The sequence below is a fragment of the Propithecus coquereli genome, unplaced genomic scaffold, assembly GCF_000956105.1.
Source record: "Propithecus coquereli isolate 6110/MARCELLA unplaced genomic scaffold, Pcoq_1.0 Scaffold419, whole genome shotgun sequence".
Classification (NCBI taxonomy): domain Eukaryota; kingdom Metazoa; phylum Chordata; class Mammalia; order Primates; family Indriidae; genus Propithecus; species Propithecus coquereli.
The window spans coordinates 852,503-867,294 of record NW_012149941.1 but is presented as its reverse complement, the minus strand read 5'-3'; the positions used below and the strand labels follow the sequence as shown (position 1 = coordinate 867,294).

The 14,792-nt window shown below is 44.5% G+C and overlaps 1 protein-coding gene across 1 annotated transcript in view; it reads left to right on the top strand.

Moving 5' to 3' along the window:
- Positions 1–14,792, top strand: part of LARP1 (La ribonucleoprotein domain family, member 1) — a 52,267-nt gene that overhangs the window by 32,167 nt on the left and 5,308 nt on the right. The window contains exons 4-15 of the mRNA XM_012653182.1: positions 34–208; positions 1,153–1,281; positions 1,358–1,564; positions 1,664–1,826; positions 2,843–2,987; positions 6,195–6,369; positions 6,487–6,656; positions 8,315–8,707; positions 9,597–9,720; positions 9,820–10,025; positions 10,510–10,616; positions 12,032–12,183. Coding sequence (XP_012508636.1) covers positions 34–208; positions 1,153–1,281; positions 1,358–1,564; positions 1,664–1,826; positions 2,843–2,987; positions 6,195–6,369; positions 6,487–6,656; positions 8,315–8,707; positions 9,597–9,720; positions 9,820–10,025; positions 10,510–10,616; positions 12,032–12,183 — 2,146 coding nt within the window. The remainder of the gene's footprint in view (positions 1–33; positions 209–1,152; positions 1,282–1,357; positions 1,565–1,663; positions 1,827–2,842; positions 2,988–6,194; positions 6,370–6,486; positions 6,657–8,314; positions 8,708–9,596; positions 9,721–9,819; positions 10,026–10,509; positions 10,617–12,031; positions 12,184–14,792) is intronic.

Here is a 14,792-nt window from a genome sequence, read left to right as displayed (position 1 = left end):
CTCACCTCACTTCCCTGTTCCTTCCCGCTGCAGCCGCAGTCTCACAAGCCTCTGCCTGCTCGTAAGCTACCACCCAAGAAGGACATGAAGGAACAGGAGAAAGGAGAGGGGTGCGATAGTAAGGAAAGCCCAAAAACCAAATCGGACGAATCAGGGGAGGAGAAGAATGGGGACGAGGACTGCCAGAGAGGCGGACAGAAGAAGAAAGGTGAGTGGTTGGGAACAGAACTTGGGAGAAGGTGGCAGGACAGAACTATGAAATATCAGACCTCTGGGGGTTGCTGGGAGAATCTCATGTGCCCCCCCAGAAGTCACTGGGAGACTGATGTTGGCCACCGGGGCAGCAATCCTCTCTTCAACCCTCTGTCCTCTTCTTAAAGATAAAAGTTTCCAAAAACCTGCTGAAATGGTGGGGTCCAGGTTTGGCTGTTCTAATAGAGATCCAAAGTGACAGTGGTTTAAACAAGATAAAAGTTTTTCTCTTACCTAACAGCTTGGTGTAAATAGGCCAGGGCTAGTATGGCAACTCTTTAATTCCTTTAATCTTGCTGTGGTACGTTGACTCATCCAGCTAGCAGAAAGGGAAAAGGGGAAGGGTAGCTTCTTTCCTTTTAGGAACTCAACATGGAATTGGCTACTTTAACTCAGCTGTCATAGGGACCATTTTTGCACATGTCTAAAGGGAGTCTGGAAAGTATAGCCTTTATTCTGGGAAGCTGTGTATGTCTGGCTCCAGAAGAGGATTCTCTAACCTTGCAGAAATCAATATTGGCAGTTAAACAGGTGTCTCCACTGAGGACCACTGGCCTTATTTTATTTTAATTTAATTTAACTTTACTAAAAAAAAATCTTATTTATGGAGATTGGGTCTTAGTATGTTGCTTAGGCTGGTCTCAAACTTCTGGCCTCAAGCGATCCTCCCACCTTGGCTTCCCAAACTGCTGGGATTACAGGCATGAGCCATTGTGCTTGACCTGGCCTCCTTATTTTAGAAATGAAAAAGAGGTCCAGTGTGTAGGAAAGGGATTTGCCCAGGGTCACCAGATTGTGATTTAGGCCCAAGCCCAGGGCAGGGGAAAAAGAATTGAGTAGGGCTGGGTGAGAGGGGTGTTTCCCCTCAAACCTTTGTCACATGTCCATGCTATCTCCCAGGGAACAAACACAAGTGGGTTCCATTGCAAATAGACATGAAGCCTGAAGTACCCAGAGAGAAATTGGCCTCACGCCCTACTCGCCCGCAGGAGCCAAGACATATACCTGCCAACCGCGGGGAGATCAAAGGTATGTACTACACACTATGGAGGGCCTGGACATGGGGTCACCCTCAGGCTTGACCCAGTGCCCCCTCTCCCCATAGGGTCTGAGCCTGCCACCTACGTTCCCGTGCCCGTGGCCCCCCCCACCCCAGCCTGGCAACCAGAGACCAAACCGGAGCCTGCCTGGCATGACCAGGATGAGACATCGAGTGTGAAGAGTGATGGGGCTGGTGGGGCGCGGGCTTCCTTCCGTGGCCGTGGACGGGGGCGTGGTCGCGGCCGGGGACGCGGCCGGGGTGGCACTCGAAGTACGTGAGGCCCCTTTGGGCTCCGGGATGTCCAGGGGAGTGCAGCGGGGGTGGCGGGCAGGTATCTGCTTTCCCTCATGACACCTGTTTCCCCTGTAGCCCATTTCGACTACCAGTTTGGCTACCGAAAGTTTGATGGTGCAGAGGGGCCTCGCACCCCCAAGTACATGAACAACATCACCTACTACTTTGACAATGTCAGCAGCACTGAGCTTTACAGCGTGGACCAGGAGCTGCTCAAAGACTACATCAAGCGCCAGATGTGAGTGCACAGGAGCCTTCTTCCTGGAGAGATGAGTGAGAGGTTAGGGGTTGCCAAAGGGTCACAGCGGGACAGAGGAGGACTGGACACGTGCCCTTCTGGTGCTAGCAGCAATTGTAGCCTCTGGCTGGAGCTGTGAAAGATAGCTTTTCTCTTGTTCTTTAAGCTAACTTTTCATAAAGTTGTTTATTACAGAAGTAATACCATATTTACCTTAAGAAAGGTGGGGTGGGGTGGGGAACCTGCAGCCTTTGATTTCAGGATTGTTCTTTTTTAAGTACTAAAGCAGGCAATAAAAGCTTTATCTTTCTCTGCTATACACCTTTTAATAAAAGTATTTGTTCTGTAAAATTTGGATTCAGTCAAAAGGCCGCACTTAATGACCTAGAAGGCCACATTGTGGCCCTGTGGCCACAGGTTCCCCATCCCTCGTTGGCCAGGCTCAGTGTTAAGTGCTTTGCAGGCATTATCTTAATTTAATCCTGTAATTTTTATTTGCCGAATTTCTATGAGCTGGGTCTTTAATCCCCATTTTATAGATAAGCAGAAAGGCCCAGTTACTTGCATAGCGTCTCACAACTAGTAGGTAGCAAAGCACAGATTTAAATCCATTTCCATCTGATTGCAACACCTTTGCTCTTAACCACTCTGGTATATTGTCTCACATACCAGTGGGGGAGCCATACAGGGAAATAGATAATTTCAGTAGAGTGTTATAAGTGTTTTAGGAGCAGATGAGAAAGTGACCAATAATATTTGAACTGGGTGTTAAAGGAAGATGGGGCGTTTGTCGGGCATGCAAAGGGGCCGAAGGGCAGAGGGAGTGATTTGACCCAAGCAAGGTAGGGATAACATTATTTGTTTTCATCCTTTAACATTGTTTGTACATAGGATAGGAACAGGCTAGGGCAGAGGCTATGTGAGATTGCTGGGGTGTATAGCAGAACAGGGAATGGTATTCGTAAATTATGCAGCAATCCCTTGGTGATGCTTCTTTCTTCTCCCCTCCCACTTAGTGAATACTACTTCAGTGTGGACAATTTAGAGCGAGACTTCTTCCTGCGACGGAAAATGGATGCTGATGGTTTCTTACCCATCACCCTTATTGCTTCCTTCCACCGAGTGCAGGCCCTTACCACTGACATTTCACTCATCTTTGCGGTATGTCTTCCTCCCTGGGGCCGGGGTGTGGGGGAAAGAAAGGTCCTTACTTACAGAGCTGGGGTTTTGGGCCAAAGCAGAAAGCCCTGGAAGAATCTTCATCTGATTAATTCTGTTAGAGTCCCAAAGCTTGGCTAGCCTCTTCCCCTCCCTCCCTCGCTTCCTCTGTCTCTACTCCCTGCCCCTTTCTCTTTCTGTTTCTCCCATGGAAAATGTTAGATATTTACAGAAGTTGACAGGATAGTATAATAAACTCATCACCAGCTTCAGCAAGTATTAACTCATGGTCAATCTTATTCCATCCATACCCTCATCTGTTTCCTCTCTCATATTACTTTGAAGAAAATCCTAGATAACCTGTCATTTCATCCACAGATGTTTTAGTACGTATCTCTAAGAGATAGACTTATTAAAAAACATAACCACAGTATCATCATCACACCTGAAAATATTAACAGTTCCTTAATATCACCAAATATGTAGTTAATTTCAAATTTGCCTCAATTGTCAAAATTTTTTTAATAATTTGTGAGAATCAGGATTCAGATGAGACCCATGCGTTGTCGTATTAAGTGTCACCCTTCCTCTCTCTTTTTATTTTTCCTTGTTATTTATTATTTGAATAAACTAGGTTATATATCCTGTAGAATTTCCCTCAGGACACAGTGGTGTCATTTATCGTGTTCATCTGTACTCCGATATTTTATAAATTGGTAATCTAGAGGCCTGATGGGTTTGGGAAGTTTTTTCCCCTCCTTTGTCAAGTATACTTGATAGATGCAGTGTGTCTGTCTCAACGTGTCACATAATGTTTCATGCGATTATCTCTTTTGTGATATAAGCTGCCATTAGTGGTTGTGGCCTATTATTTCATTTAGGGATTACAAAATGGTGATACTCTAATTCTATTAGTCTTCAATTTTTAAAAATTTATTTACTTTTTTTGGTTCCTCATCAGTCAATATGTAGTTAGTTTTCATTTATTAGCCAGAATACCTCTTTGAGGAGTAACTGCCTCCTCAGCTGTTCAGTTACCAAGAGGTATAGTTTGTGTAAGAACAACCGATAAATGTTTGATCTTTTCCCTTTTGTTAACCAGTTTGTAGAATTGTGAAGTTGATCCCTAGTAACATTTAAAGATGACTAGTAAGGTTTTGTTTTGTTTTAGTATCATTTGTTCTTATAGGCTTGTGGATTCAAACATATTTATTTCAATCCATTGCCATTAATATGTTGAATCAAATTGTCCTACCTTTGGCCACTGGGACCCTAGTTGATCTTGTAGATTTCCTGCCCCAGATCTGGAATTGGGCACTGTTTAAAGGGACTCTGGTTCCTTTCTTTTGGGAAATGGTATTTAGGTACCATAGTCTGAATTATAGGGGTGCTTATTGCTGCTTGGTTGGTAATTGTTTCTAGAGGTTTGGTTTTTTGGTTTTTTTGGTAAGGTAAACTACCTTATGAGATTACACTAATACTTTCTTACTAAAATTCAGGAGTATGGCATCTTAACTCTGTAGGTCTTTTTTTATTCCTTTCCTTCCGTGCCAAAAATGTTAATTCCTAATGTTATCAACATAATCACTCATTTGTTTATGTAAAACATTTACATGGTTCCAAAGTCTCAACATGGTATGTCTAACTTAAAAATTCTGTCACTTCCACCTTTTCTTCCCCATAGATAAACTTTTTTGAAACCTTCCATTAAAAAAAAAAGAAAGCAAATGCCTCTCTATGTATTTGTATCCTTTCTCTTTCTTAGAGAAATGATAACATATAACACATGTATTTCTTTTTTTGTTGTTGTTTTCATGTAATATGTCTGGGAACTCTAGTTGAAGAATAGTGGTATATAATAGAAGGATATTCCTCGTTCCTATTTACTGTTGCATAGTACACCATTGTGTGGATGTTCCATGGGTTTTTCAATTGCTGTCCCTGTAGATGGACATTTTGGTTGTTTCTGGTCTTTTATATAAACCACGTTAGTGCTGTAGTGAATAGCCTTGTATATTTATCTTTTCATGTTTGTGCCAGTGAACCTTTGGTATAGATTTCTAGAAGTAGGGTGGCTGAGTTAAAGGGTAAATGCAGACATAATTTTGCTCGATGTTGCCCATTTCCCTTGCTAGGGGTTGTACCTTTTGCATTCACAACAGCAAAAGTGCCTCTTTGCCCAGCCTCCCCAACAGAGTATGTTATCACATGTTGAAATTTTTTCCTCTTTCACTTAAAAGATTTTAAAAGGTTTTTTAAAATAGAAAACCCTGCTTCCCTCTTTACTTTTCACCCCTTTTCCCAGAGATAACTATAGCAGTTTATCTGTGAATCCTAGGAAATTTTGTGTGTATTTCTGATTTTACACAAGGGTGGTGGGTGGGCATGGTGGCTCACACCTGTAATCCTAGCACTTCGGGAGGCTGAGGCGAGAGGACCACTGGAGCCCAGAAACTCAAGACAAGCCTGAGCAACATAGTGAAAACCTGCCTCTACAAAACAGAAAAATTAGCCAGGCGGGGCAGTATGTGCCTGTAGTCCTAGCTACTCAGGAGGCTGAAGTAGGAAGATTCCTTGAGCCCCCAGGAGTCTGAGGTTGCAGTGAGCTATGATGATGCCATTGCCCTCATGTCTGGGCAACAGAGCAAGACCCTGTCTCAAAAAAAAAAAACAAGGAAACAGAAAGAAAAGAAAACATTCAGACACAAAAACGAATCTTAGGCTGACCTATACCTGCTTTTTTGACTTAATATATTTATTTTGTGGCTCTTTCTACCTCAGCACATGTAAAGCTGTTTTTAAATGTCTGAGAAGTGTTCTATTGAATGGACATGCCATAAATTACTTTAATTGCCTATATGATGGCAAGTTAGGTAGTTTCCAGTTTTTCCTTATTACAGTGTTGCTGTGAGTGGCCTTTTGTCTATTATACATACCTGTCACCTGTTTATGCAGGTATTCTCTAGGGCAGATTGCTTGAAGTAGATTGGCAGGGTTAAAGGGTAGGTGTGTTTTCCATTTTAGTACCTCCTGTAGGTTGAACATCTCATATGTTCACCAGTCATGGAAAATGGTGCCAATTTTCTTGTACTACTGCTAGCATTGGACTCATACCCAAGCTTATGGGAGCCTAGTTGTCCACCATTTTCCAAGATCTCAGTCTGTTCCAGACTTTCTTCCACATCCTTTCTCCCTCCTTCTCCTCTGCAGGCCCTAAAAGACAGCAAGGTGGTGGAGATTGTTGATGAGAAAGTTCGTAGGAGGGAGGAGCCTGAGAAGTGGCCTCTTCCTGGTCCCCCAATAGTGGATTATTCGCAGACTGATTTCTCCCAGCTTCTCAACTGCCCCGAGTTTGTCCCCCGCCAGCACTACCAGAAGGAGACAGGTATGTTCCTACTGGCGTAAGGATGCCTCTTTGTTGTCCTCTGGCCAGCAATCCTCCTCAGGGCTGGCCTCAGGAGGAGGACTGGAGGGATGAGCACCTTACCCTTCTACCCTTCAGAGTCAGCACCTGGCTCTCCCCGTGCAGTCACCCCAGTGCCAACCAAAACAGAGGAGGTCAGCAACCTAAAGACGCTGCCCAAGGGCCTGTCTGCCAGTCTGCCTGACCTGGATTCTGAGAACTGGATTGAAGTGAAGAAGAGGCCTCGCCCCTCCCCAGCACGGCCGAAGGTGAGTCAGGCCGGTCCTGAGCCTAGGTTCTAGGGCCCTGGGCTGGAGTGCTTGGAGGGAATATCATGACTCAGAGTTCTAACCCTGAGGGGCCAGAAGGAAAGCTGGATATTCACAGTCATAATGTGAGTGGAAGTCACCAGCAGTTACTATAGAAAGGTTGATGTGGCTTATTTCCATTTTCCATGGGGACCACCCCTTAGGGTACACTACTATGTGAGTTCCTGAGTAGCATTTTTCATAGGAAGAGATGTTATTGCATCTGGCAGCAATGTTCCAGGCTTCTTGATTCTTGGCTGGTTGTTTTGCCCCATCTAAATCCCTGGGACTATATTTTCAGTGCCTTTGTTCTGAATATATTCTCCCTGTTCAATATATAAGAACCTCAGAACTGCAGAAGAGGGAAGGGAGAGGGAGCAGATGCATGGCCCAGATGTGGAGTTAGTCTAGACTAGAACTCAGGTCTCCTGCTCTGATGGCTTGGTGTCCTTTGGATGCTTGCTCAATATCTCAGGGCTTCAGTTTCCCCATCTTAAGATAAAGGGTGGGAGGGGTAAGACTGCTAGAAATAGTAAAGTAATATGTATATTACAGATGGAGTCCACTGTTAATTAAAGTGTTCTAATCTCAACTAAAATTATGGCTTCCTTTCCAAGCACTGACTTTTTCTCCATCTACCTCCCCACACTCACCCCTACTTTGGAGACCTCTTTGGTCTGAGGTTTGTGAGGATACCTGAGAGTTGACCTTGGACGTTGAGTCTGTGAAATTCTGTGCTGCCTTATCTATTTTACTACTCTGACTGCCTCTCATCTGCTGCTTCTTCCCTGCCTGTTCATACCCAAAATTTCCCATTGCTCTAGCTTCAGCCCTTCGGAAATGTGTTACAGAGATCAGGCCAGAATCATTAGGAGGAAGGTGGTAGGTAGACAAGGACTTTATAAGGTCTAGCCCTTATAGACTATGAAAGCTTTGGAATGATGGGAGCCAGACTTAGTTTCCTATTCCAGAATTAGAGCCCTTACTCCCACCTGGCCTATCTTGAACCTTAAAAGAGATAGGTTTGGAGTTTATGTGGGAAGCTCTTGGCATAGCAAGGAATTGACTTTTGGATAAATACTGTGAGGTAGACAAATGCTTCTTCCCCAAAGTCTCAGATAAATTCATTCTGTCAACACTGCAATATTTTCTCCTTGCTGGAGGCACCGTTTTCTCTTGTCTTTGGGACATGCTGTTCTTTCTGCCTAGCACACTCTGTCCCTGTCTTCATCTGGCTTACTAATTCGTCCTTTGCTAGTCACTTCTTCCAGGAAGCCTTCCCTAACTACCGATTCCAGCTCGCAGCTGGCTAAGCACCCCTCCCTGTGTGCTCCCACAAAACCTCCTTATAGCCTTTATCATACCACATTGTGGCTGGCTGGTTGGTTAACTTTTTTTCCACTAAACTGTGAGTTCCAAAAGTACAGGGATACCTTGTTTTGCTCATTATTCTGCTTTTAGGTTTTTCGTACTTACCTAGTATTAGTAGTATTTGCTCATTCATCAAATATTTAGACACCTGCTATAGCTGGGTCCCAATCTAGGCACTGAATATATAGGCACTGGCTGGTCCAAGGACCCCTGGTGATTCCCTGTCCCTTGGTCTGTCCCTGTTTTAGAAGTCAGAGGAGCCCAGGTTTGCCCACCCAACCTCTCTGCCACAGCAGCTGCCCTCCCAGCAGCTGATGTCCAAGGATCAGGATGAGCAGGAGGAACTGGATTTCCTGTTTGATGAGGAGATGGAACAGATGGATGGGAGGAAGAACACCTTCACTGCCTGGTCTGATGAGGACTCTGACTATGAGATTGATGACCGGGATGTCAACAAGATCCTGATTGTCACCCAGACGCCACCTTACATGCGCCGGCACCCAGGGGGGGACCGTACAGGCAACCACACCTCACGTGCCAAGATGAGCGCCGAGCTGGCTAAGGTCATTAATGATGGCCTCTTCTACTATGAGCAGGACCTGTGGACTGAGAAGTTTGAACCTGAGTATTCTCAGATCAAGGTGAGGCTCGGACTTAGCAGTGAGTGTGGGCCTAGGAGGCCTGTAATATCTGAAGAAGAGGAAGGCTGATAGCTATGTGACTTTGGGCAGGTCCCTCTAGTCCAGAGCCTCAGTATTTTCATGTATGAGAAGGGGGTGGTGATTGACACCTTGCTGGGACATTAAGAGTGAGTGGAGGTGTGTGAATATGTAAACCATGCATGTGGTGAGGAGTGATTATTGTCCTACTTGAGCATCTGTATTAATGTCATAGCAGTTGGCTAGACACTTTTGTGGGAAATAGAGTAAGGTTTAGATTGTCACTTTTCTTCGTCAATATTTAGGCATATATAAAAGTTGAAAAGCCTTTTGAGGATCTTGCCTTGAAAATGCAGAAATGTGGAAAATGGAGAAAAGATAGGTCCTTTAGAAAATTGCTGCTGCCTAGAAACAGTCAAACCATCTCTGTTGTAGGATTTTACAGAGTTGGGTATGTTTGGTGGTGGGTGAGCCTTTGGTGAGCCAGTCTAACAAGTAGCAATGTGTCTGCTGGAGGTAAGGAGAGAGTTGCCCAGCCACTATGATAAGACAGTGGCAGAAAGAGATGTGGGAAGGCACTGGAGCTTTTGTTCGGAGGAGTCTGTAGTGAGTCCTGGGGAGCTGTTTTCAGCCTGATCTCAGTATTGCAGGAAGGATGGGGCAAGTACCGTCCTCTTCTGGATTAGCACACTCATGCCAATGTGACTGGTTGAGGAATGGTGATGGGGCAGCTTAGAGCCTGGGAACCAGAATTCTGCCTGTGTGGACGTGGGAGCTGCCCTCTCGAACTTCCTGCCAGTCTTGATTCCTAAACAGGCTAGAACAGCCTGCTTACTAACATTTTTCCCCACCCTTCTCATATCCTCTGTAGCAAGAAGTCGAGAACTTCAAGAAAGTCAACATGATCAGCCGGGAGCAGTTTGACACACTGACCCCTGAGCCCCCTGTGGATCCCAACCAGGAGGTTCCTCCTGGGCCACCTCGGTTCCAACAAGGTGAGGGGCCAGCACCTGAGACCCAGGTGTGGGTGGGAGGGTCTGGAGCCCTCAAACTGGGGGGCCTTCTCCTGCATGCTGACCCTCCTCTCTCTGTAGTTCCCACTGACGCCCTGGCCAACAAGTTGTTTGGTGCTCCGGAGCCCTCCACCATTGCCCGCTCTCTACCAACCACTGTCCCAGAGTCGCCAAACTACCGTAATGCCAGGACCCCCCGCACCCCCCGGACACCACAGCTTAAAGACTCAAGCCAGACATCACGGTTTTACCCAGTGGTGAAAGAAGGACGAACACTAGATGCCAAGGTGAGGCGTTCCTACTAAGCTGCTAAGAGTTTTCGGCCCACCTCACTACGTTCCAGTGCTTTGCTTCTCCCTTGCCTTGTCTGAGCCAAGGAGGTACTGAATCTCCTGCCTGCTTTGTTCTCTTAGGCTGGCGGGCTCACATAGGATTGAATGACCGCATCTGCAAAATAAACTAGGTGTGGGAGTAGTGGCACCATGTAGCCATGAAAAGGCCTAAGAGGACTGACCAAGTATGAGTTCCTGGGCAAATCACTTGACTCCCAAGCCTCAATTTCTTTGAGGCTTCTGTGAAATAGGCACGCCAGTTCCTAGCTCACAGCTGGGAACATGATGTGAGAGAAGAGATATGAGATGTGCAAATGCTGTTGTAGAATGTGAGATACCACACACACACGAGGGCATCTTAGTCTTGTGAGTGCTTAATGCTCCTCAGAGTTGTAGGAGTACAAACAAATAGTAACAAATTCCGGACTGACCTTTGCAGATGCCTCGAAAAAGGAAGACAAGACACAGTTCAAATCCACCCTTGGAGAGCCATGTAGGCTGGGTGATGGATTCCCGTGAGCACAGGCCCCGGACTGCTTCCATCAGGTACCTGGGGTAGTAGGAGAGAAGATACCAGGCTGCTTGTGAGATGGGTAGGGGAGCCGTGAAATCCACCGGACCAAGAAAATTGGTCTGAAAATTAAAGGAGCCCTCATCTAAGTCCAAAAAGCGGTGGTATGGAAAGCTTAGTTCAGGACGTGGGAAGCGGAGGCTTCTTTCTAAAGAAGTGGTGTTGCAGCTACATGGGACAAGATTTTAGTACACTCAGAGAATATCTCTGCATTAATTTCTAAGCTTGGGTATCTGCTGCCCACCTGAGAGAGGATAGCAATGTAGTTGAATAAAAATACAGATTTCTTGGCCCCACCATAGATCTACTGACTCAGCTTCTGGGGGTAGGGCCCAGACTCCTTTTTATTTCAGTAGAATGGCCCCAGTGTTCAAGGTTTGGGAGCTACCAGCCTGTTCTCTCTAGTCCCTGCAGAGATGGCATAGGCTGAAAATAGGCGTGGTTTTAGAAAAAAATACACAGTTGATCCTTGAACAATGAGAAGTTTAGAGGCATTGACTCCCTGCATAGTCAGATCCACATATAACTTTTGACTCCATAGAAACTTAACTACCAATAGCCTACTACTTACCAGAAGCCTTGCTGATAAAATAATAAACAGTTAACACGTATTTGGTATATTATGTATTATATACTGTATTCCTATGATACAGTAAGCTAGAGAAAAGAAAATGTTATTATGAAAGTCCGTAAGAGATATATTTACTATTCATTGAGTGGAATTGGATCATCATAAAATCTTCTTCCTGTTGGCCTTCACATTCAGTTGGCTAAGGAAGAGAAGGGGTTGGTTTTGCAGTCTCGGGGTGGCAGAGGCAGAAGAAAATCCTCATATACGTGGACCTGTGCAGTTCAAATCTGTGTTGTTCAAGGGGGTCAACTGTAGGTGGATTGACATGATGGCTCATTAAGTAAAGTTAAATGTTAAAAGTTACGTATACTCGGGAGGCTGAGGCAGGAGGATCATTTGAGCCCAGGAGTTCGAGGCTGCAGTAAGCTACACGTGTGCCATTGCACTCCAGCCTGGGTGATAGAGCAAGACTCCATCTCTTTAAAAAAGAAAAAAAAAAAGATTATATAAATAAATGAGTAAAAGCTGAGGTTTTGGTGTTGGACAGATCTCTGCCATTAAATAGCTCCCTGTCCCTGGATGAGTCTCCCAGTCTCTTGAGCCAAGCTCAGTGACCTCTTTGTAAAATTCTCTGAGGGTTGATGCAAAGAGTTACTCAGACCCACAGATGTAAGTTAAGGGCTCAGCACAGTACCTGAGCCTCCTTGTCTGGTTCCCTGTGAGAGGCTGATCTTGGCTGATAGAAGGGATCAGAGCGACCCCTCCTGACTTTATGGCGGGAGGTGACCAGTGACACTCTCTCTCTTGTGACCTCTGTAGCTCCAGCCCCTCAGAAGGGACACCTGCAGTTGGCAGCTATGGCTGTACACCTCAGTCACTGCCCAAGTTTCAGCATCCTTCCCATGAGCTGCTCAAGGAAAATGGCTTCACACAACACGTCTACCACAAGTATCGTAGGCGCTGCCTTAATGGTAAGAAGTATAGGGGGAAAAGACTGAGCCTCCGGGGCCTTACTTAGACCCAGAGTGTCTAAGGTTGGGGTAGGGGGGTCGGCACAGGTGACTGTTTCTCTGACTTCAGAGCAAAAAGTGGCATGATGTTACAGCAAGAGGATTGAAGTTAGGCTAGGGCCAGGTAGTTTTGAAATGCAGGAGGCTAAGAGAGTGTGGCACTCAGAACATTCCTATTCCTTGATCTTTCTCTCTTATAAAAAAGAAAAGTCAATTAAGTGTTTTTGTGCCTCTAGCAAGATTGCTGACTCAGCCATTGTCCAGTGTGGTCCACTGTCCATCACCAAAGGGGAAGCATATGTTCTCTGGAACAGGTGTTGCCATACTGGCTTGTGGGCACATCCAGCCAGCAGTAGTCTCTTTTTGTACCCTGGAGCTAAGGGCATGTTTTTTTTTGGTTTTTTTTTTTTTTTTTTTTTACATTTTTAAGGGGTTATAGAGGAGAAAGAATCTGTGACAGAGACTGTATGTCTTCTGCAAAGCCTGAAATATTTACTGTGTAGCCCTTTACAGAAAGACTGATTCCTGCTCTAGAAGATAGTGTAAAAAAAAAGAGAGAGAAAGCCTCTCTAGGTATGCTCATGTTTTTCCTTTTATCACAAAATGAGATGTCTTTTAACTGTAGGTATTTGGATAGATTGGTTGTAAAGATGCTCGAAACCAATCTAATGACTCATTTGTAGTTAACTGACCCACTCCCTTTCATTCAGTGAAATATGGCTGCTAAATTCTTGATTCATCTGTCTCACTTCCCTCTTGCTTACTCTGTGTGTTGTGTTTAATAACAGTTCTATCTGAAATAGAATTCACATACCATATAATTCACCCGTTTAAAGTGTTCAGTGCAGTGGCTTTTGTATATTCAGAGTTGTGTGTCCATCACCAGACTCAATTTTAGAACATTTTTCTTACCCTAAAAAGAAACCCTGTACTCCTTACCAGTCACTCCCCATTACACATGCACCACCGCCGCCGCCACCCCCTCCATACCCCCTAAATCCTCCGAGCCCCACAAAATTACCAGTCTACTTTTTGTCTCTATGGATTTGCCTATTCTGGACATTTCACATAAATGGAATTATAACCGTATATATGTGGTACTTTGTGACTGGCTTGTTTCCCTGAGTTTATTTTCAAGGTTCGTCTATGTTGTAGCATGTGTCAGTACTTCATTCTTTATATTGCCAAATCATATTCCATTGTATGTATAGATCATATTTTGCTTATCCATCTATCATTGATGTTTAGGTTGTTTCTACTTTTTGTCTATCACAAATAATGCTAACTCTGCATATTCATGTATAAGTTTCCTATGGACATAAGTTTTCATTTATCTTGGGTAGAAGAATAGCATTGCTGGGTCATGTGGTAACTAATGTTTAATCTTTTTAAACCTTTTGAGGAACTTCTAGACTGTTTTCCAAAGTGGAGGCATCTATGCCTAACAGAAATCACAATTGTATGGGGCTTCTGATTTCTCCACATCCTCCCAACACTTGTTATTGTTTTGTTATAGTTATCGTACTGCATATGAAGCAGTATCTCCTTATAGTTTTGATTTGCGCTTCCCTAATAGCTAATGATGTTGAGCATTTTTTCCTATGCTTATTGGCCATTTGTATATCTTCTGTGGAGAAATGTCTAGTCAGATACTTTTTTAAACTGGGTTGTTTGTCTTAATTATTAAGTTCAGGAGTTCTTTATGTATTCTAGACTCAAGTGCCTTATCAGATACGTGATTTGCAAGTATTTTTTCATCTCTCATTCTGTGGCTTATCTTTTGACTTTTTCTTTTTTCTTTTTTTTTTTTGAGACAGAGTCTTACTCTGTCACCTGGGTTAGAGTGCCGTGGCGTCAGCCTAGCTCTCACAGCAACCTCAAACTCCTGAGTTCAAGCATTCCTGCTGCTTCAGCCTCCTGAGTAGCTGGGACTACAGGCATGTGCCATCATGCCTGGCCAATTTCTCTAATTTTTTAGTAGAGACAGTCTCACTCTTGCTCAGGCTGGTCTCGAACTCCTGACTTCAAGCACTCCTCCCACCTCGGCCTCCCACATCACTTTCTTGATGCATAAAAGTTTTTAATTTTAATGATGTCCATCTTATCTATATATTTTATCGCTTATGCTTTTGTTGTTAGGTATTATTTTTTGATGTTACCATTTTGTACTTGTTAATATTATAGGACTCCTGAGATAATTATTGGTAATGAGCAGAATATAATTTGTTAGAATTACAAACTATTTGTTCATGCTTTGCCTTTTTGTGACTACACTTAAAAGCGATGCCAGTTGAGGTAAAGCGCTAGACTATTGACGTGGTTCAGAAGCTGATGCTACCTGCTTCTGGTGAGGTGCAGGCCCAGTGGCCAGCAGCAGGGGCTAACACAGAGTAGTTAGTGCTTGATACACAACTGCTGAGTGACTGAAGTAGTAGATGAAGGAAGAGCAAGGGAATTTGGAGATATAAGAAAAGGACCAGGCCGGGCGCGGTGGCTCACGCCTGTAATCCTAGCACTCTGGGAGGCCGAGGCGGGCGGATTGTTTGAGCTCAGGAGTTCGAGACCAGCCT